Source organism: Euphorbia lathyris, chromosome 7 (assembly GCF_963576675.1).
Source record: "Euphorbia lathyris chromosome 7, ddEupLath1.1, whole genome shotgun sequence".
NCBI classification, from domain to species: Eukaryota; Viridiplantae; Streptophyta; class Magnoliopsida; order Malpighiales; family Euphorbiaceae; genus Euphorbia; species Euphorbia lathyris.
Genome location: NC_088916.1, coordinates 52,158,487 through 52,182,664, shown reverse-complemented (window position 1 = coordinate 52,182,664; position 24,178 = coordinate 52,158,487). Strand labels below are relative to the sequence as shown.

Sequence of the window (24,178 nt, the reverse complement as noted above, 5' to 3'; positions counted from 1 at the left end):
AGTGTCCAGTGGCAAGAAGATCGGCTTGCCGGAACCTCATAACATCAAACATTTACCATGGAAGACGAGGCTCCCAAGATCTCCATGATCGAGATGAATAAAAAGCTAGACGCCTTAATGGCACAATTGAGCCTCCAGAATATAGCACATGTCATGATATGCTCACATTGCGGTGGTGACCACCATGGTAAGGATTGTCAAGCCGGAAGCCCTTTTATCGGCGATGCCGAGAGCGTAAGTTATGTAGGGGGAAACCGAGGTATAATTCTAATTATAACTCCTATCATAACTCGAATGCTTATCACCACCGTAATAATAATAATAACAGCGGATGGAGGCCTCAACACCAACACCCGAATTTGTCTTATGGCAACAATCAAAATGTGTTGAAGCCCCCATCCGGATTCCATAATGAGTTCAAGGAGCAAGGTTTGGGCCAATCCCTCAACGCCCAAGGAGGACAAAGTTCTCAACCTCCTAGCAATGCGCAAGACTCTATGGTAATTAATCTCCTCAAGGAAATATCTTCCTGTCTTGCTGACAATGAGGCTTTTTGCAGGGATTTGGGACATCAAGTGGCCCAATTAAATCGCCAACAACAAGAGAGACAACATGGGTCTCTCCTGACTAACACCGAACAAAACCTGAGACCCAAGAACCGGGAGACCGCACAAGCAATAACTCTCCGTAGTGGTAAGGGTTTGGAACCACCGGTTCCAAAGGCGATTCCAACCGCTCCAAAGGTAAGTGACGAACCGGAAGTGGTAAACAATCCCGGTTCGGGTCCGAAACCCATGACTTCCTCGGATAAGAATGAAAATGTGTGTGATCCAATTGGGGCTTAGTACCGAAGCTCCCTTTTCCGCAACGACTTAAAAAGGAAAAATTGGACCATCAATATGGCAAGTTTTTGGAAATCTTTAAGAAACTTCACATTAACATCCCATTTGCGGAGGCATTGGAACAAATGCCCACCTATGCGAAGTTCCTTAAAGAAATCCTCGCCAAAAAGAGGAAGTTAGAACATAATGAAACGGTAGCGCTCACGGAGGAATGCTCCACGATTATAACAAATAAACTCCCACCTAAACTCAAGGATTTAGGAAGTTTTTCCATCCCATGCACGATCGGTAATGTTGAGTTTAGTAGAGCTTTATGCGATTTAGGTGCTAGTATCAATCTAATTCCTTTGTCTGTTTTTAGGAAGCTCGGTTTGGGAGAGCCAAAGCCTACCAATATCACGCTTCAATTGGCCGATAGATCCATTGCCCGGCCAACGGGAGTTGTGGAGGATGTCTTAGTGAAAGTGGACAAATTCATTTTCCCCGCCGATTTTGTGGTGCTCGACATGGCGGAAGACGATTCGGTACCGATCCTCCTAGGACGACCATTTCTTGCAACGGGTAGGACTCTCATTGATGTCCATGAAGGTAAGCTCATCCTACGGGTGCAAGACGAAGAGGTAGAGTTTAATGTGTACAACTCCATGAAATTCCCGTCTCATACTATGGAGGATTGTAACTTTTTAAATTCCGTAGACTCTATTGATCTTTTTGTTGAGAATTTTTGTGATAGATCTTCCACGGAGACCTTTTCGGATACAGATGGAAACGAGCATTTGGATGAGGAGCCATTGAACAAGCCATTTGAATACTCCTCCGAGATAGAACAATGTCTGTTGGCAAGGAGCCGGTTCGAGGGTTTGGACCGGGATAGCAAAGTAAAACCAAAGTCATCTCTCGAAGAACCTCCGACTTTGGAACTTAAACCCTTGCCTCCTAATTTGAAATATGTGTTTTTGCAACCTCTTAATTTCTTACCTGTTGTTATATCTTCACTTTTGACAGAGGAAATGGAGGAAGCATTGGTTGCGGTGTTACAAAAATACAAAGGCGCATTTGGATGGACCATTCACGACATTAAAGGGATTAGCCCCACCATTTGCACACATCGCATCTTTATGGAGGACGAAGTCAAACCCTCCTTGCAGCCGCAACGACGACTTAACCACAACATGAAAGAGGTAGTGAAGGCCGAGGTAATCAAACTCCTCGACGTAGGTATAATCTTCCCTATCTCCGATAGTCCATGGGTTAGTCTGGTCCAATACGTTCCCAAAAAAGGGGGCACTACGGTAATGGAAAATGATCAAGGGGAATTAATTCCCACACGAAAAATAACGGGGTGGCGAGTATGCATTGATTATAGGAAACTTAATGAAGCCACCCGAAAAGATCATTTTCCCTTGCCGTTCATTGACCAAATGTTGGAAAGAATGGCGGGACATAAATTCTTTTGTACCCTCGATGGCCTATCCGGCTATATGCAAATCCCCGTTGATCTTTTGGATCAAGAAAAGACGACATTTACTTGTCCGTATGGGACATTTGCATATAGGCAGATGCCGTTTGGGCTTTGTAACGCCCCCGCCACCTTTCAACGGTGCATGAAGGCTATATTCTCCGAGATGATTGAGGATTTCATGGAAGTCTTCATGGACGATTTTTCTATTTTTGGGTCGTCCTTTGAAATTTGTTTATGCAATCTTGATAAAGTCCTTCAACGTTGCGAGGACACTAACCTAGCTCTTAGTTAGAAAAAGTGTCAGTTTATGGTTCAAGATTGTATCGTTTTAGGACACAAGGTGTCCGGGGAGGGAATTGCGGTCGATCCGGACAAGATTGAGGTGATTGAGAAATTGCCTCCTCCAATCAATGTTAAAGGGATTCGGAGTTTCTTAGGTCATGCGGGGTTTTATAGGCGATTCATTAAAGATTTCTCTAAAATAGCGACCCCCTTGACCCAACTCCTCTTAAAGGATGCAGAATTTAGTTTTTCCTCCGAATGTTTGCTTGCATTTAATACGCTAAAGGAAAAACTAATTAATGCACCCATCATGGTGAAACCCGATTGGAGTCTCCCTTTTGAACTTATGTGTGATGCGAGTGATTTGGCTGTAGGTGCTTGTTTGGGCCAACGGGTGGATAAACTTTTCCGCCCCATCTTTTATGCGAGCAAAACGCTCAATGAGGCCCAACAAAACTATTCCATTACGGAAAAGGAGATGCTTGATGTAGTTTTTGCTTTCGATAAATTCAGATCATATCTTATGTTATCCAAAATTATCGTATACACTGATCACGCAGCTCTCAAGTACTTAATGACTAAGCAGGACGCCAAACCACGGTTGATACGGTGGATTCTACTCCTACAAGAATTCGACATCGAAATCAGAGATAAAAAAGGAGTAGAAAATGTCGTGGCCGACCATCTTTCCTGATTACAAAGCGAGCAAGACAAATCTTCGGAAATTGTGGAGATCAAAGAGACCTTTCCCGACGAAACACTCTACGCGGTAACACCTCTACCTTGGTATGCCGACATGGCAAACTACAAGGCCGGTAATATTCTTCCCCCGCACCTTACCTACGAGCAACGTAAGAAGTTCTTTCACGACGCTAAGAACTATTTTTGGGAAGAACCCTACTTGTTTAAATCTTATGCTGATAATATCATTCGTAGGTGCATACCGGAAGAGGAGGTAAATCATGTGTTGCACATGTGTCACACCCAAGAGCCGGGGGGCCATTTCGGCCCAAGTCGGACTATGGCAAAGATTTTACAATGTGGCTTTTATTGGCCTACCTTGTCCAAGGATTCCCAAGACTTCGTCAAATCATGTGACGCTTGTCAACGGAGCGGGAACATCTCCCGTAAACATGAAATGCTCCAACAAGGGATCCTAGTTTGCGAACTTTTTGATGTTTGGGGGATAGACTTTATGGGACCTTTCCCTAAGTCGCATAACAACTCCTACATTCTCGTGGCGGTTGACTATGTCTCGAAATGGGTGGAGGCCGTTGCCTTACCTTCAAACGACTCTAAGGTGGTAGGGAAATTTATAAAGAAAAACATCTTTACTCGGTTTGGAACCCCTCGAGCTATCATTAGCGACGGGGGTTCCCACTTTTGCAATCGCCAATTCGACCAACTCTTCCATAAATACGGGGTTGCATACCGAGTTTCCACGCCCTACCATCCGCAAACTAGTGGGCAAGTCGAGGTTTCTAACCGTGAACTAAAACGTATCTTGGAAAAACGGTTAGCTCCTCTAGGAAAGACTGGAGCCTAAAGCTCGATGACGCTCTTTGGGCCTACCGCACAGTGTTTAAAACGCCTATCGGGATGTCGCCTTATCGTTTAGTTTTCGGGAAATCGTGTCATTTACCGGTGGAATTAGAGCATAAAGCATATTGGGCTCTGAAATTTTTGAATTTTGACGTGCAGGTTACATGGGAAAACCGTCTCCTCCAACTCAATGTCCTTGATGAACTTCTTCTAGGTTCGTACAAAAATGCTAAACTATACAAGGAACGTACGAAGAAATGGCACGATAAGCACGTGCAAATCCGGGAGTTCAATAAGGGGGATCAAGTTCTCCTCTACAATTCTCGCCTCCATCTGTTTCCAGGAATATTAAAAAGTCGGTGGTCGGGACCGTACATCGTCATCAATGTACACCCCTCCGGAGCAATCGAAATCCAAGGTCCCGACAACGCAACCCTCCGGGTGAACGGCCACCATCTGAAAATATACCGAGGTGGAGCTCTTCCACAACATGGCAAAGTCACATTCCTCCAAACACCGTAAGCATGCACACATCACAAGAAAGTCGAGCTACTCCGACTCTAAACCTAGCCTCGGTTTGCTTTCTTCAAACCCCTTGTTTATATATATCAAATCCGTTTTTCACCTTATTTTTTATTTTTATTTTTCTCTTTTTTTTGCATTGTCTTTTTTTTTCTTTTCATTTCTATTTTCATTTGTCTTCCCTTCCGTCTCGGTTCGTTTCTTTTAAATAAAAATCAAAAGAAAAACAAATCCCATTAACATCCAAAACCTTAAGCGGAGCGTACACACCAGTACGCCCCGCGCAGCTGAGTCTCTGGCCGAAATGTACTTAAAATACCTCTCCTACGCGGGGCGCCCCCTGGGTACGCCACGCGTAGGCCCTGACCTTCAGGGTCCCTTTTCAATTCTATCTTTATTTTTGTTTTTGTTTTTCTTTTCTTTTGCGACGTCCTTGGAATAGACGTCATTTTGATAACGCGGAGGGCCGTGCAACCCCGCACTCACCGTTTGTTTTGCACTAATAAAAACAAAAATAAAAATCAAATAAATAACAAAATAATTAAACTAATTTATTGATTCTCAAAATTTTTCCGACACACTACCTCCCTCGAAAATTAATTAAAAGTTCCGTTATTTGTTCTCAAATGTAAAGATGTTGAAACAAAGGATCGGTTTAATTAAGAAGTTTTAGTCTTGATTCTGAAGTTATAGAATTTATGCAAAGCCTAAGTTCGTACCAAACAAAATCATTGAGTCCGAACCCACAGGTTATCTCTATAATGAAATTTAAAAAGGCAATAAAAACGGGATAGTTGAAAATTTGACGAGAACTTGAACGTACACAATTTAACCCAAATTTTTGTGAGGTACCTTTGAGCCTAAAAGAGTTCGTACGAGAACTCTATTTCTTTCATAATTTTTTAAGAGCTTTGACTTCACTCGATTCATAGAGTTTGCACCTAATACCGGGTTAAGTACACTTATGTTAGTAAAAATGGCAATAGATGATAAAACGAACCCACTTAGGCTAATTCATTTTCTTAAATTATTTTTCTCGTTTTCATTAACCTCTAGGAAACCCCCTCGAGCCTATTAACCGACTTCTTTGTTAATACCTTTTCAACATCTAACCCTTTTTCCTCTTGTTTTCATACCAACAAAATCAAATCGCACCAAAATTTCCCGAAATAAGCCAAGGCCTTGACAAGTAAGCACCATGAGCTTTCGAATCGTTTTTGTGCCGCTCTCAAAACAAAAAGAAAAAGAAAAACACAATAAAGAGCAAAAAGACATTTTCAAGCTCCACTCGAGCAATTTCGAGTTATATTTTACGAACTTGCTAAGGCCAAAATAAAAACACGATGCGATCATCAAAATGGTGTTTGAACTCGAGTCTCTAAAAATTAACCACTAAAAAGCCACCCACATTACAACCCCCCTTCGGGTTCATTTTTAATATTTCCTAGACCATAACATAGGAGGATAAACCCGGATGAAAATGCAAACTCAAAGTGACTTCGAGTAAGTGCAAAGGAGAGTGCAAAAATACCGACCTACAAGATTTGAGCGTAAGAGTGAAATCCCTTGGTGAGGTACTTTCGGGTTTTCAAAAGATAATCGACCCCCGTTGATATTGCCTATTAAATTTAATCATGGAGGTTTCAAACAAGTTTTGGTCGCTCATTTGTTTACGTAGGTACTTGCCGAAAACTTTGCTTAAAACTTTAGCTTCGGAATCACGCACTTGGTAAAACCAACCGACGGTTTGTTTCTCAATGATCTCAATCCCTTGTCTTTCAATTTCTTTTACTTGAGGACAAGTAAAACTTTAAAGTCCGAGGAGGTTTGATACGGGCGTTTCGTCCCTATCTTTTAGCGTGATTTACGGTTTAATTTTGGATTAAATAAATAAGTTTAATTGCAAAAATAGAATGTTTTAATAAAATAACGAAATAAAAATAAAATCCGTACTTTTGGTTAATTATCTTTATTTTTGATTAATTTAGGAAATAAAACGTCAAGCTAACTCGGCTCTCGAGAATTGTATTTCAGGTACGAGTAAGGAGCAAAAATCCACCGACATACACGGGGCGTATCAACCTCCACGCGAGGCGTGGGATATCCAGTCAGAAATAATTGCTCAATCCACAGGCACCACGTGGGACTAACCCACTGATACGCGGGGCGTATCAACCTCCACGCGGGGCATGAGACATCTAGTCAGAGATGATAAGATCAATCATGAAAGTCAGACTGCATGGTCTCCCAAGTCAACTGCTACTACGCGGGGCGTCCCACCTTACACGTGGGGCGTATATGGGAAGTTCTTCAATCTAAAGTTCCAGGGACTCATATACGCGGGGCGTGCTTCAGGCTACGCGTGAAAAGACCTAATTCAACCTACTAAAACTCAGGAGCTCAACCACGCGGGGCGTACCTCAGTCTACGCGGGGCGTGGTTGAGACAACAAGATCTGAATTTGGTCCACATGCAGGAGATTTTTGACGGGATGGGTCAATACGCGGGGCGTCCCCTACCATACGCGGGGCGTGTCATGGGAATTCTGCAGAAATAATGTATCTCCATGCTTGTATCTTGTGAACTTACAATTCTACCCCTAGCTTGATGTGTATAAATAAGAGTGACTAGCACTCATTTAGATATCGAGAATTTTATGTATTGAGTTCTTGCTCTATAGTTTTAGATTTTAGATTCAGATTTTACATAGCAAAACTCTATCCCCCTGAGAGCTTATTCGTTTATTCCGGCATTCCGTCGAAGTTCCGTTCCACCTTCGTTCACCAAGCTCGAGAGTCCCACCTCCAAGTCCTAAGAGACGGCTTTGAGTCCGGTTAGATAGTTCTGATGGTGGATTCTTCTCTTTTCACTTGCTAATTAGCTTGTACTCTTCCTATGTACTAGGATTGGTTGTATTCCATATTTACATTTTCCATATTTATAATTTATGATTTACAATTTCTACTTCTTTGTTTTGATATTCGTAAGTGATTATTGTGTAGGGGAACACGATTTCCGACGCCATTCGGGCTATCTTTAGGGATTTATATATGTGTTGCCTTACCGGAAGTGACACACCGGAAACCGTAGGAATTGACAAGCCACGGAACGTACGAGCCCTAGTTTCTAATCCCGAGCATTAGACACGCCTTGACTAGGAACCACGTAGTCTAAGTACTTTACGGGTCGGTCACACTACACGTAGTCGTCATTGCGAGAGTAAATCATCAACCGTATATATTCGGAGTCATTGTTTATCATATTTATAACTTATCACTATCCGTATCACTCCGTAGAGTCTTTGTTATATAAATCTGTCTCACCCGTAGCTAGGAGTAGTTTGTGGTTGTTTCCCAAATCAACTCAAAGTATTCACCGCTTAGATAACGTATAAAACCGAGTCGTTTAATACTTGTAGTTATAAATCCCGTGGATTCGATACCCGGTCTTAACCGGATTATTACTTGATACGACGGGGTACACTTGCCCCTAAGTAGTAGCGTCTAGTAGAGATAGAGCGTTCAGGAAGATCACATCCATAGTCATAGCACACTTATCATAACAATTTTAGAGCTCTACCCGACACTCATCACACTTCGAATTTGGAGATGATAGTCATTTGTTCATCTTTCTCTTAGCTTTCCAATGCATTTTGAATCGCCTCAATCCGAGTCCGTATGAGGGAGATACGATGAAAATACGAAAATGTGTCAAATCTGCCCTCAATGTGAACAAAGAGACCTGTAATTGTCAGCTCCATCTCGACAAGATGCATGAGGGAAATCACCAAAAATTCATTGTTTACTCCATTTTACTCCCGAGTTCTCGCCTTAAGCCCCGACTTTGGTTATTTGTGCCAAAAACCTTGCGAAAGTGTCTGGAAAACACACAAAATGACTTAGATACATAAAATGATGAAAATATACAAAACCCATTATTAAAACTTATCAAAATATCTCTAAAAACGTATTAATTAAGTACGGAAAATGCTATAAACGTATTCATTTTTTTTCTCTCTCTTCTTTTTTTTCTCTCTTCTTTTTCTTCTTCTCTCTTCTTCTTCTTCTTCTCTCTTCTTCTTCCTCCTCTCATCTCTTCTTCTAATTTTTTTAATTATTCTGGAATTTCAGAACGTCTGGATTTCAGACGTTCTCCAGAATTTCTGGAAGGAAAATTTTAAAAAAAAAAAAAAGAAAAGAAGAAGAGGAGAGGAGAGGAGGAGGAGGAAGAAGAAGAAGAAGAAGAAAAATTAAAAAAAAATCATAGGGTTTTTTTTTGAATTACATAAAACCACAGGGGTTGTTTTTGGAATTTACCCTAAAATATATTAGAGCGACAATAATTTAGACGCAGGGGCTGTTTTTATCTCTAAACAACATAAGAACACATTAACTATGTTTTGATGTCATTTTTTTCTAGTATACTTTTATTATGTTCCTCTTGGACTCTAACAAGTTGCACCTACAGGATGGTCCAGTGAATAACCGTATATATAAGATAGAAGAATCTTGTCTTATCAGGATGAGGTGATGAGTTTTTGCTTGCAGAAGACAATGTCAATCTCAATCGTCTCATTATAATTGATATTTAATAGTTGAATATTTTGAAAAGTTAGAGAAACGAGCAGCAGTATTACATATTGTGAAGAGCATCTTAAACATTTTTTGGACGCTGTGCTAAATGAAAAAAATTTGGGCCATATTTATTAAAAAAATTTAATACTTTCATATAATCTTAAGGCTTAATACATCATTTGCCCCCTGAACTTGTCCAAAATGGTTGATTGGCCCCCTAAACTTTCAAAGTGTCTCGATAGCCCCTTGAACTTGCATAAAATGTTTACTTAGCCCCCTGAACTTGCGTAAAACGTAATCAATTGATCACTCGGTTGCAAAAAAGTAAGTTAAATGCGGAAGATGTATTCCACGTGTCTTAAAATGTTATTACATAATTTAAAAATAGAGTAAAAATGAAGTTATTACTTGATCAACTATGAACCTTGTATTCTCTAATATTACAACCGTAATACCCCGATCTTGATTGTTTTACTTTTTTTAAGACGCGTGCAATACATTTTCCGTATTTAACTTACTTTTTTGCAACCGAGTGATCAATTGATTACATTTTACGCAAGTTCAGGGGGCTAACTGAACATTTTATGTAAGTTCAGGGAGCTATCGAGACACTTTGAAAGTTCAGGGGGCCAATCAACCATTTTGGACAAGTTCAGGGAGCAAATGATGTATTAAGCCTAATCTTAATGTTTCTACAAAATAAAACACCAAAATACTTTTAACTTGATTTTTAAGATAATAAATATAATCAAATAATTAAATTAGATATTGTATAATAATAATAATAAAAATTGGGCCTCTTAATACTCTTAATAGCGTTAATTTTCAGGATAAGTTAACATTCACTTAATTTTTCACATAATAATTAATAACATTAATTTATTTAGATTTGTATAATAAAAAAAATGGACCCCTTAAATTTGAGGTTCTGTGCGGGAGAACTCCTTGTACACCCTTCTTCTACTCTCCTGGTGAAGAGCTAAAAAAGGAACACCCTATCAATTTGGGATCTGTGGCTTGCTTGTTTGCTAGAAGGGTTACTTTTTCATTCGTAAAAGAAGAACTTCTGTGTCTTGACCATTCGCTAAGTGGTCAATCTTCTAGCTCATCCTTGCTAGAGGAGGCCAACAGAGCAATTAGCATTTTAAGGACAGTGGGGTCTTAAAAGCTCTACTTTTGTTAAGCTTGCCAATTAGGTCCAATTCTTATCTTGTTTTACCCTTGTGCTGTTGACATATATAATATAATTCTACTGAATCGAGAAATTGAACCAAATTGGTTTGTTTGGCAGGTCAAGTGATCCGACATAACTCTTCGGTAAACATTGTTTTATCTTAATACACATGAGCCATGTATTTGTATATATGGCAGCATTAGCATATAAGTGTCATCAAGATTAACTAGCATTAGCATTAGCATGTATTTTCCTGCCGATTTGTCTACTTCTCAAGTGCTGAAGTGGCATATATGTTCTTCTTGGTATGACTATGTCGCGGTGTTTATTTCACATTAGAAGCTAAAGATTCGAGGAATTTGTGTCATTTATTGCTCGTCTGATTTTTAGAGGATCATAATTTAGAAGTTTGTTATGTGTTGATAAAAGCTAATATCTATTGACACTCATGGTATGTCATATATTAATAATTATTCTGCTAAGGTATTTGGTTAATTTCTATTGTTCTGAGATATGCTTGATTGCATAAAAGCAATTAGGATTCCTGTGATTTCACATCCTATTATATGTATAGAACAATGTTTTCCTATTTGAGTAATTTTGTTTTGAAAAATTTCTCCTAGTTTATCAGTTTTATCCTATTTCTTTGGATTTATGTTTTTCTTTTTTTTTTTCAGTTTTCTTTTAAACAATTTGCCTTTGGTTAATGCTTAGCTTTGTATAGCTTTACCCAGAGTGTGCTCCTTATTTTGTTGATTACATTCTTGAGTTGATAGCTTTGCACCATTCTGTAAGCGATAGGGATCCAATTTTTCTAAGTTCATTCTGGACTGAACTGTTCAAATTATAGGGAGTGGCCTTATTGAAGTCAACTGCCTATAATCCACAGACAGACGGACAGACAGAAGTGGTCAATAGATGCCTGGAAACATACCTTCGGTGCATGACTCATGGGCACCCTAAAATGTGGGGAAAATGGCTATTCTTAGCAGAATGGTGGTACAACACCAATTGCCATACTTCCACTCAAGTCACACCCTTTGAACTGGTTTATGGTACCTGTCCCCCATACACATTCTATATTTTCCTGGAGACTCATCAATTGAGTCAGTAGATCAATTCTTGAAGGATAGAGAGCTAGCATTGCAAATTATGAGGTTTCAGTTACAAAGAGCCGAACATAGGATGAAGCAGCAAGTTGATTCCCACAGGTCATGTTGGAAAAATTTGAATAAAATTATTTATTAATTTAAATACCAACAAATAACTTCTTTCATGAACAGTCGTGTCCATCGTGAACAGTCGTGTTCGTTCATGAAAAGACATTTCCTTTCAAGTTCTATTAATATAGAATGGATTGTCAAATTCAATGATGATGAAAAAGCTGTTGTTGAAGTTTTCCAAATACTCTTTGTCTGTTCACGTTGTTCTTGTTTTCCTACTCCGGTGATAACTAGGCTACACATGTTTGAGTTCGCTTGTGTAATCTGTTGTATCCTGGGAGACGATCGTCAATAGCGATAACATCTGTCTTAAGGAAACTGCTAATACAGGCCTCAGATTTGTCTATCTCTTTTCTTTTTAATTTTTAGTTTTATTGTTCATATGATTTTCTGTGTTCGTTTTGTTTTTTGGTTAATTACATTTAACATTTTTAAGACATACGTAATCGTTTGTCTAACATTCTTAAGACAGATAAATTCATGTTTTTATGATTTCCACAAATACACAGAAATATATTATGAACTGAGTTGAAAATATATTATGTGTTTTCAACATGCTGTGACATTTATTATAAATAGGAATCTGGGTTCAAAATATAATTATGTCATTGTCCATTTGATGGCTACCATCAAATTAAATTGCTTGATATTTCTGGTACAGGTTACATGCTTAACGGATGTTAATGTGAAGCTATGAATTGTGGAAAATATATTTCTCTGTATGAGTTTTAAGTGCTTCGCATGAACATGCTGTGTTTGTTAACAAACACTAAATTCACCAACGGTTACTTGAAGAAAAGGCTTAGGAAAAATGGTGGAATATATATATATATATATATATATATATATATATATATATATATATATATATATATATATGCAGGAACCATTTTCTGTTTTCTTTATTGAAAACTTTTCTTTTAGACTTATCAATTAATTCAGCGGGTGTAATTTTTATGGTTTTGAATTTCATATATTATCTTCGTATACAGGAGAATTTATTGTGTTCTATGTTTCTCTTAGTACGTGCAACTTCCGTAGTTGTGTTGATGAACATGAATACCTTATTGATGGATTGTCTCGACGAACAGATATAATTGAAAAATTATTATCGGGACAAGTTGAACGACATAAAAAAAATATATACAGTTTATTTTTGTTAATTATTTATTATGTATCTGTTTGTTTAAACAGATTATAATTTTCTGATTCTAACTTGGCTTGTTTGGAATTTCAGGAAGATAAAGTTGTAAATTATGTCTAGTTTCTGTTTGTTTAAACGGATTAATTACCTTTTGGCATGTGTTGGTACATGTACGTTAATTGAAGATGAATCTGGTTTTTAAGAACACGGTTACTTCAAAGGTGTTAGGCCTACTTGTACCAGTGGCAACGATAGTCTAGAAAAATTCATTAGTGTGAATTTTATAGACTTTGTGATAAAAGAAAATATATTTTCTTTAGAGATGATAATGATATGCGAAAATTCCATATTTGATATTCTCGCGCGTAAGGGTGGATTTACATTAGAAATGTGAAATGTCATAAATTGAAAAATCTGAGCAGTGATGTTATCTAGCCGAGTTAGACTGGTAGATGAACATTAGTTGGCTAGATTTAATTTATGAAAGTCACTAAAAATGTAAAAATCAAATCGCCTTAAAATAAGTACGTCACAATGATGGAATCAATGAAAAATATCATATCAGTCGATGAATATGCGGTATAAAAAGCTTCTGTATGATGAGTTACAGGTAGAAAAGCTTCCATGTGATAACACCGTTAGTCAATTGATCTCAATGAGTGTCATCCTTGTTGATTTTGTAGAATCAAAGGATAACACAGCGGATCCGCTAACCTAGAGGTTAAACCGAGATCAAATTGAAAAATCATCGAAAGGAATTGGACTAAAGCCCATAGAGAAGAGGCGTTATGTGAAGGAAAACCATACCTAGTTGACTGGAGATCCCAAGATCTAGGTTCAAAGGGACAACCTAATTGCATAAACCTTGCGCGTTCACTGTGGGGGTTAAACCCTCGTCCATTCCTAGATGTAAACAGTGACACCAATGGGAAAAGGTTAAGCTATATGCTTTTAATGATACATTGTGCGTCAGTATTCTGAGCAAATAAATCACCTATGTCAGAGTGAAGTGCGGTCGCTTCGATGGAGACTAGTGTGGGGCCTAGTTCTCTTAAACTCTCGCAGAACCAGGCGATGTTAATGACCATAACGAATATAACCATGAGAACCATACCGTGTTATGTTGGTATCTGTGTGGGGTATATCATCGTTTACACAAACGGCAGAATAGTTCAAAGACATCGCGTCTACTAGATAGCCAGTAAAGTAAATATACTTTCACAAGGGAATGTTCAATGCACATTAGCTACCTATCCTATGCAGATATCTTCTGTAGAAAGTTATCACCATTTCGTAATCGTCTCGTTCTAATTTTATTCATTTGGGGGATTGTTGGAAAAAATTGAATAAAATTATTTATTAATTTAAATACCAACAAACACCTCTTTTCATGAACAGTCGTGTCCATCGTGAACAGTCGTGTTCGTTCATGAAAAGACATATCCTTTCAAGTTCTATTAATATAGAATGGATTGTCAAATTCAATGATGATGAAAAAGCTGTTGTTGAAGTTTTCCAAATACTCTTTGTCTGTTCACATTGTTCTTGTTTTCCTACTCCGGTGATAACTAGGCTACATACGTTTGAGTTCGCTTGCGTAATCTGTTGTATCCTGGGAGACGATCGTCAATAGCGACGACATCTGTCTTAAGGAAACTGCTAATACAGGCCTCAGATTTGTCTCTCTTTTCTTTTTAATTTTTAGTTTTATTGTTCATATGATTTTCTGTGTTCGTTTTGTTTTTTGATTAATCACATTTAACATTTTTAAGACATACGTAATCGTTTGTCTAACAGGTCAGACAAACTATTTGAAATTGGAGACTGGGTATTTATTAAGCTCCAGCCTTACAGGCAACAGAGTGTAGCCCAGAGAACAAATCAGAAACTTGCTCCCTTGTATTATGGTCCTTATCAGGTGGAGCATAGGATTCGAGCAACTCCTTATGAAGTCAAGTTGCTTGACAGTAGTTCTGTGCACCCCGTATTTCATGTTTCACAGCTTAAAAAGAATGTGTCAACTCAGGCAAGGGTCTCAACTCAACTCCCTGTAATTGAAGCACCAAAGGTTGTTCCGGTAGCAATCTTGGAAAGGAAGATGGTGAAACGTAGCATTCAAGTTGTCACTAAATTGCTGGTTCAATGGTCTGACAAGACTCCAGAGGAAGCTACTTGGGAGTTCGCTTTCGACATTCAGAAGCGTTTTCCAGAGGCAAATCTTGACCCTTGAGGACAAGGTTCTAAAGGGGATAGATTGATATATGAATAATTAGTTACTGTCGTTTTAGCTTTTGTATGTGCGTTTTCATATTTTGTTGTTTAGTGAATTTTGTTATACGGAATGGACACGTGTAGCTCCTTCTGCTTCTCTGTTTGCAACCCTTAGGTCTAAAGGTTACTTAAGCTGCCATCAGTGTAAACGTTCATCTTTATCAATGAAAATTAGCAGAATTCCTCTCTCTCTGTAAGCTTCTCCTCCTTCTCTTCTAAATTCTATTTTCCCAATATCAGAAGGTTACGGAAAGAAGCTTTAACGACTATTTGAGAAATTAAAGGTTTGTGGAAATTCATCTCTTTAAGGGATACTTTCATGTGTTTCTTGAGTCACGATAAATAAACTAAAGATACTATATGGACACGCGGAATTGTGAATCTTAAACCCGTTATATTTGGAATATAGCCATAAGTTCTAAATTAGGATGTGAATGTTCAGAAAAATTGAACCACATACTTCCTGAATAAGTCAGATTAAAAAGCATGAAATTTGCTAAACGAAGACAAAGTAATTATATATTGAAGACCATACAGCCAAGATGTTTACAGTGTAAATAAATAATTCTATCCTAAACAAAATATTATAGCTTGAGCATAAGAAATTTTGAAACGTGACTATTGTAAATAAAAAAGGGTAAATTACATAATAGTCAGGATTGATCAATTATTTACAATTGTCTCAAATTCTTATCAAAACCGTACAAATTATGATATTCTGATATTTTAAAATTTAAAATTATATAATTATAAAATACATAAAAACGATTTTTCATAATTGTAAATAAAAATTAAAATATAATTTTTGATGTAATTTCCTCAATAAAAAATGCAAGCAGATTCATAAGGAACCGAGAATGACGAAGTGTTTGGAACTAGGGGTGTTAATGAGTCAGGGTTGTTCGTAAAACTTTTCGAGCTTCGCTTGGTCAAAGTTCGGCCCAAACTTGATTCGAGTTTTGGCTCAAGTATTAACGAATTTGTGTCTAAGTTTTCTTAGTTTCGGTTCAAAATCCCACAAACAAATTTGATTACTTTTTAACTACTATATATATTTCATTATTTTATAATTTTATAATTATATCATTTAAATTTGTTGTAAATATGTTAAATTTGCTTTAAATTTTGTGAGTTGAAATTAAATAACAAAATGTTAAGATTAAGAAACTAAATACATTCATTCACGAGATTTACTCGAGCTCGAGACTCGAGCCGATTTTATGTTTGATCATCTCGAGCTTGAGTCGAGTCTAAAATTTTAAACTCGACGAACTTGGAGCTCTAGTTGAGCTATATTTGGTTCTCTCAAACTTAAGTTGAGTCTAAAATTTTAAGCTCCCCCCCCCCCTCTCATCCCAATAAAAAAAAAATAATTTTTTTAAATCCAAAAATAAGGGTTAAAGTGCAAAAATACCCCTAATGTTTTGGGCTAGGAGCAATTTTATCCATAACGTCTAAAATGGTATAATTTTATCCCTAATGTTGGAAGCCAAGAGCAATTTTACCTCTAACGTTGATAAATTTGGTCAATTTGAGAAATAATTCATCAAGCTGTCTTCTCGATCATGAATAATAGTGTCTGAAATTGATCAAATTTATCAACGTTAGAGGTAAAATTGGTGCAAAATTACAAAATTGATATGCAATTGGTGCAAAATAAAGAAAAAAATGACTGTATTTTATAATGGTGTCTGAAATTGATCCAATTTATCAACGTTAGGGATAAAATTGCTCTTGTACAAACATTAGGGGTAAAATTGCACCATTTTAGATGTTAGGGGTAAAATTACACCTGACCCAAAACGTTAGGGATATTTGATACGTAACAACCCGAGAATCCCGGAAATGGATGGTTACGAGTCGGAAACATTATAATTTACGTTTTTTATAAAAAAAAATCATGAAAATAATGCATGACAATTGAACGATTTTGCATTTTTTGTCATAAAAAATTGAACAATTTTACATTTTTTATCTAAAATTTTTTTACGTAGAATCTTGCCCCTCACTCCCTCAAATCCTGGATTCGCCACTGTCTAGTCGATTCTAGAACCCATTCTATCTAGTTCCAATATTCTATCTAGTTCCAATCTCGGTTGGATTCGTTAACACCCATATTTTTTTTCTTAATCTAACAACAGCTATTAGTTGAATGAGGATATAGGAATTAATTTACCATTTGAAATTCCAGAAATTAAAATTATGATTGAATATTCATAGGACAAGACTTAAAACTATAATAAATTAGTAGCCAGACATCGAATATTCATAGAACAAGACTTAATTTTCATGTTAGGAAAAACACAAGTCCTCTTTCTTTTCTATCTCTCTAACTTATACACTCTTGTCTTCTCTTTGCTATTTTCTTGAAAATATCTTTATTTTTTCCAGCTTTTTACCATTATCACTTCCACTTAACGATTCTGATCTTGCCTTTTAATTAGGTTTACTTTTAGAGGAGGAAGAAGGAAGCTTGTCTTCCTTCTTCCTCCTCCCATTTATATTTTAGTTTTCGTTTTCGTTTTCGTTTTTAGGTTTAGATTTACATTTTCTTGTTAGTTTGAAGTCTATATACCTCCTTGAACTTCTTTTTCCGTCAGATCTACACTTGTGAGCTATATTTCCTTCTTTTATTCTTTTTTCGGTCTTAGCAAGAGCGAAAAAGGTTTATCTTGTCCGTAGATCTATAGATCTGCGTGGATGCACAAACAGAAATGACTCAAATCCGAATGTCCGGAAAAGCCTAAAGGATGGAGTATGGATTATAACGGTTTTTCAATGGGATTTGACTTACGAGAAGGATATGACTTCTATGTTTGTTGTATTTGTATCTTTTCTAGTTTTTACCGCTCTTTGTAGTCTTTTATTGCTCTTTATAGTCTATGTATTGCTCTTTATAGTCTTTTCTTCCCTTTGTGGGTCTTTGCCTGTATGGGATGAAGGTTTTATTCCTCTTTCATTCGTGTTGTATTTGTATTATTAAGTTAATGGAATGATATGTGGTATTTTATCAGAAAAAAAAGACTTAATTTTCATGTCGAGTAATGAATTACTAGCAATGTAGCTGAGCCACTTGTCAATATCTCAGTTACTTGTGATAAATATATTACTCCATAAGTAGTCTTCAATTAGTCAATTTTAATAGGGTTAAGGTACAAAAATACCCTAATATTTTGAATCGGGAGTAATTTTATCCCTAATGTCTATAATGATACAATTTTAATCTTAACGTTGCAATTTCATTCCTAATATTGATAAATTGAGTCAATTTCAGATACTATTATAAAACATATATATTTTTGTTCCTTATTTTGCACCAATTGCATAACAATTCATTCTAAAAAAAGGATTTCATATTTTTTTTATAATTTAATAATAGAATTGGAGATTAATATTTATAAATTCGGTGATTTTTTTGTCTAATTCTTACAAAAAAGACAGTATATTTTTTTATTTTTTTCACATCCCAATATATGTTTGTGATTTGTTACTGATAAAATGATCCACGTGTGAAGTGTAGATGATAAAATTCATGACCGAGAAGACAGTTTGATGAATTATTTCTCAAATTGATCCAATTTATCAATGTTAGAAATAAAATTGCGTTAAACTTCTTTCAGAAATAAAATTATATTATTTTAAATATTAAAAGATAAAATTGCTGGTGATCCAAAATTTTAGGATATTTAGTAGATAAATTGCTACCACACATCCAATCATAACCTTAGTTTTTTCCGATCAACACTATCCTAAATATCTCAATTCAAACAAAATAAAACACTATCCTAAATCCCAGTGGAGTAAATATATAGATTGATATAATTATTTAAAGAGTTTGGATTAAAAACTAATTTGGAAAAAAAAAAAAATCGTTAGTCACTCTTTTAGGCCAGTGAGTTTCAAATCTCTTTATTATTGAACTTCTAATTCATTTTTATATTATTTTTTATTAAAAATAAAATAAATTTCATTAAGTAAAATAAAATCTAAAAGATAATACTCCACTCTATGATTGACAGCGTGTCTGATTTCATTTATACACTATTTAAATCTTTGAGTTTAATCTACTTAAGAGCCTCTCAAATACCAAATACGAAAAATAATAAATTGTGGACAATATTTATTAAAACGACATTTGCTCAGCCTAAAATGTCAATTAAAAGACTCATATTCATGGATGATGTCATGGATGACTTCATCAAAACAACCAGAAATTCAATGATGTATATAGGACAGTTTTCTCCAGAAATATTGCTCTATACACATTAATTAGGAAAGCAGCCATGGAGTCCCTTTTTCCCTTGTTTACATCTATTATAGCCATCATCATAATCTATTACTTATTTCTTAAATCACAAAACACATCCAAGAAAAAGTCCCCGCCGCAACCTGGTGGTGGCTGGCCTGTTATCGGCCACCTTCCTCTCCTAGCACTAGCAAAACAGCCAGCTCATATCATCCTAGGAAACCTAGCTGACAAGTACGGCCCTATTTTCACAATTAACTTCGGTGTCCACCCAACTTTGGTAGTAAGTAATAGCGAGATAGCAAAGGAGTGTCTTACCAAAAACGATAGAGCTTTCGCCAGCCGTCCTAAATCTCTAGCTATGGAAATCTTAGGCTATAACTACCAAATGATTGGCTTCGCTCCATATGGAGATTATTGGCGTCAAATTCGAAAAATCGCCACCATTGAGCTTCTTTCTAGTTATCGGCTGGATAAGCTAAAGCATGTAAGAGAGGCAGAGGTAAAGGCGGCCGTGAAAGATCTATACCAAGAATGGAGCAAGAACGAGAATCAAAATGTTGAAATGAAGCGATGGTTTTTCGATAGAACATCGAATGTGATATTGAAAATAATCGTAGGGAAGAGATATGTGGAGTATGGGGAAAATGATAATGAAGGAAAAGATAATAATGATGTGTGGAGAGATACTTTGAGAGAGTTCATAAAATTGGTCGGAAAGTTTGCGGTGTCGGATGCAGTTCCATGTTTACGGTGGTTGGATTTGGGTGGAATTGAGAAGGAGATGAAGAAGGTTTTCAAAAAGCTTGATTCTATCGTTGATGAATGGTTAGAAGAACGCAAAAAGAAGAAAGAATTTGGTAGATCAAAAGGAGATGAAGATTTCATGGATTTATTGCTCTCGATTCTTAATGATACAGTACAGTTTTCCGATCGAGATGCCGACACCATTAACAAAGCTACATGTCTGGTATGTATAATGTATATCTTCGTCTTACTATTAACTTTGTTTTTTATTTAAGATTTTGTTAGATTTCTTTTGTTGTCGAAAAATATCAAGCCGTATTTGTTTAAGTAATTGAAAAATTCGATTTTAGTCAACGGAAAATATATGAATAAATTGTATAAATAATAATAAAAAAAAGTAAAACATGTTTCGTAACTCTTTTAAAACTTTCTAAATCATGTGTCTAATATTTATTCAAAAAGTTTGATTGGTCTATTGAATTTTTAAAATGTCCAGTTAGCCTTTTCAACTTGTGCAAAATGTAATTAATTTATCACTCGATTGCAAAAAAAAAGTAAGTTAAATGAGAAAAATGTATTGCATACGTTTTAAAAACAGTAAAACAATTAAGATCAGTAGTATACGGTTTTAATATTAGAGAAAACAAATTTTATAGTTGAACAAGTAATAACCGTCTTTTTAATCTATTTTTGAATTATGTAATAACATTCTAAGATGCATTGAAGTTCTGCATTTAATTTACTTTTTTTTTTTTTGCAACCGATTGATCAATTAATTACATTTTACGCCAGTTCAAAAGACTAACTATACATTTTATACAAGTTGAGAGGGCTACTGGGATACTTTGAAAGTTCAGGGGGCCAATCAAGCTTTCTGGATAGGTTCAGGGTGCAAATGATGTATTAAGCCTACTGAAAACAATAATCAAACCCAACATTGTTTTATTTTTCAATATTGCAGCCAAAACACACAATGTTTTTCAACCTAAAGATTAATCTTACTCAATATTTTTTAAAACACATGTAGTATTTAGTAAAGAGCTTTTTGGAGTAAAATTAGAGGTTGAGTCATTTTAGAAGTTTTGACTAGTCAAATATCTAATAGTGGTGTTTGGTAAATAGATGTTTGAAAAAGTTTATTGGTTCCAAAAATCACATTTTTAGAGCTTTTTCAGTTAGCTTATTGCTCCATCTTTTTTTATGGACATTTTACACAAACAACTATAACAATCAACTAAGTTTTACCAAACAAGTTCACACAATGCGCTAGTTAAATCAGCTAGTCAAATCCATTAACCAAAAAGGTAATCAGCTAACAGCTCATGTAATCAACTATCAGCTAGCAGCTAATTGCCAAACAAGACCACAATATTTTTAGGCAAACCAACAGAGTTTTATATATCTATAATTTTGCGTACGTGTGATGGTGAACTCAATGATAAGAAATGACTCTTGTAGCATCTCATGTCGTTGTTGGAATCTCCATAGGTGTGGAGGGATATATCTATAGCCTTGCTTACGTGTTAATTTCATATTGCTACTAACAACAATGCTGGATTCGGTTCTCTATTTTCATCTTGCTAATTTTTCATGAAGTCCCTAAGAACATGTATGCATTAAGCCTAATATCTTTTATAAAAATGTATATCACTAGAAGTAAGAAAAATATTAATCTTTTTGAGCAACTCGCTTTGTAGAGTCTTATTTTAGCGGCCTCAGACACAACGACAAACACAATGACATGGGCGTTGTCATTACTACTCAACAATCGTGATATTCTAAAGAAAGTGCAACATGAACTAGATGAGATCGTTGGTAAAAACAGACAAGTGACAGAATCAGATATAAAGAGCTTAGTTTACTTCCAAGCTGTTGTTAAGGAAACATTTAGATTATATCCAGCAGCGCCATTGCTAATACCACATGAATCAGTGGAAGAATGCACAATAGATGGGTATCATATTCCAGCTGGAACACAACTTTTCATAAATGCTGCTAAAATTCAGAGAGATTCAAGTGTCTGGGTTGACCCTCTTGAATTTATACCCGAAAGGTTTCTTACAACTGAACAAAAGGATATTGATGTTAAAGGTCAACATTTTGAATTGCTACCATTTGGCAGCGGAAGAAGAATGTGTCCTGGAATTTCGTTTGGTCTTCAAGTGTTGAATCTCACTCTTGCTACTTTGTTGCATGCTTTTGATATCCAAACTTTGTCGGGTAATCCACTTGATATGAGTGAGGCTATCGGAATTACCAATATGAAAGCTACTCCGGTGGAAGTTTTTCTCACTCCCCGTCTTCCTTCACAACTATATTAGCAGATGTCATGTATTAATTAATATAATATTAACATTGTATAATTATATAATTATATATAGGGAAAAATACAAAAATAAACCTTGTGGTTACACCTATTTTCGAATAACATCCATGTGATTTAAAAGTTTGCAAAGTGGTACCATGTACTTCATTCCGTTAGCAAACACATACCAAATTGACTAACGGTGTTAAAAGTCAAAGGGAAAAGAGTTAATTTGGTCCTTATATTTATTTACTTTTATAAATTAACCCTCTTATTATCTAATTATCACAAACAAACCCCAAAATAAAAAATAAAAATCAAATATACCATCTTCTCCGTATCTCTTTAATTTCTTATTTTTTTTCTTCTTTCTCTCTCCTCTCTCTTACTTTCTCTCTCTAAAATAAAGCTACCACCATCAACACTTTCAAAAAAAAAAAAAAATATATATATATATATATAAAAAATATATATATATATATATATCTTGATCATATACATGTAAATCTGCTCCGATCAAGGCAGCCATATCGGACGCCGTTTATGTTAACACCCAGAGCTATTACGAGCTGCTAGGTATATCAGAGAGTGATTCAGTATAAGAGATAAAGAAGGCATACAGGCAACTAGCAAGGAAATACCATCCCGATGTATCGCCGACGGAGAAAAAAGAGGAGCACAGGAAGATGTTCCTTCAGGTTCAGGAAGCTTACGAGACTCTATCTGATCCTAAAAGCAAAGCTTCATATGACAGAGACATGGCGAGTGGTTTGGGTTTGCACGCCAATTTCATGGCGAGATCGCGGCGATGCGAACAGGGAATGAGGGATATGAACAAGGGGGAACAGAGATGGCAATCTCAGCTTTCAGAGTTGATTAAAAAAAGTAATTCAAAAGATTTGGAGAATTCAACTACTTGGGGAGCTAGAATGCGCAGAGAAAGAAGAACCTACGGCAATTAATTATCTAATTAGCAGATTGATTATGAGTAATCAACACAGACACATATATTAATGTTTTTGTCAGTTGGCAGAGTTAGATCGGGAACACATAGTTAGATTAATGTATATAATATAATTTCTGTTACCAAGAAATATAATTTATTTTCTCTTCTCTTAAATTTGGTGGAAATGAGGCTTTGTTTATGTTGTTGCTCGAACTCAGAAAATAGAAACAGACCGAACAAAATTAAATGGACAGAGTCGCGGACAATGTCGCTTTCTTTAAGACGTTCGCGGAACTGCCGGAATTTAGCAAACAGTATAAACTCTGGTCGCCTCCAGGATAAAACAGCCCTCTTAAATACGATTATCGTATTGCACCGTATGAAAATCGTTCTTTATACACTCTCTGTTTACTTGCTCAGTTTCGAAAAAATACAGAATGAATGAAAATGAAATTTTTTTTTTATATTAAAGGCAGTCTCACATCACCTATTTATACAAGAAAAAAGAGTTGTTTGAGCTCTGATTTCATGGAGAAAGGGAAGGAGGAAAATCAGGAAGGTGGAGGAGACTGAAGACACGTTCAGAAAAAATGGACGTTATGAACAACGTTCACAAAGACTAAATCAGAGTATAAATAATTAAATAAAAATTGATTTCCAAATTAATAAAAAATAATAATAATAAAATATTATTAAATTTTTTAATAAAAAATTATACATTTTACACCACACCAACCCAACCCAAACCGGCCCGGTTCGGTCGGACGGATGGCGCGCGCGCGTGTGTGGTGGTCAACCATGAAGATAGGTCCTTACCCTTTCACAAAAGTGGGTACCCCTTGGGGCACACCCCAAGCATGTGAGGACCTTCTTTATATACATCTCCACTAAGTGCTTT

The 24,178-nt window shown here is 36.1% G+C and overlaps 1 protein-coding gene and 1 pseudogene across 1 annotated transcript; both read left to right on the top strand.

The window, feature by feature from the left end:
* Positions 1-19,289: 19,289 nt before the first annotated feature.
* On the top strand, positions 19,290-22,478 carry LOC136200575 (cytochrome P450 CYP82D47-like). The gene is made up of 2 exons (XM_065990946.1): positions 19,290-20,252; positions 21,727-22,478. Exons 1-2 carry the CDS (start codon positions 19,320-19,322, stop codon positions 22,348-22,350), a joined length of 1,557 nt encoding a protein of 518 aa, XP_065847018.1. The 5' UTR covers positions 19,290-19,319; the 3' UTR covers positions 22,351-22,478.
* Positions 22,479-22,828: 350 nt separating this feature from the next.
* LOC136200400 (chaperone protein dnaJ 20, chloroplastic-like) lies at positions 22,829-23,482 on the top strand (annotated as a pseudogene).
* Positions 23,483-24,178: the final 696 nt, after the last annotated feature.

Coding starts and splice junctions, on each gene's coding strand:
- LOC136200575 (XM_065990946.1), top strand. CDS start 19,320: ATGGAGTCCCTTTTTCCCTTGTTTACATCTATTATAGCCATCATCATA. Junction 20,253..21,726: donor TTAACAAAGCTACATGTCTG/GTATGTATAATG, acceptor CTCGCTTTGTAG/AGTCTTATTTTAGCGGCCTC.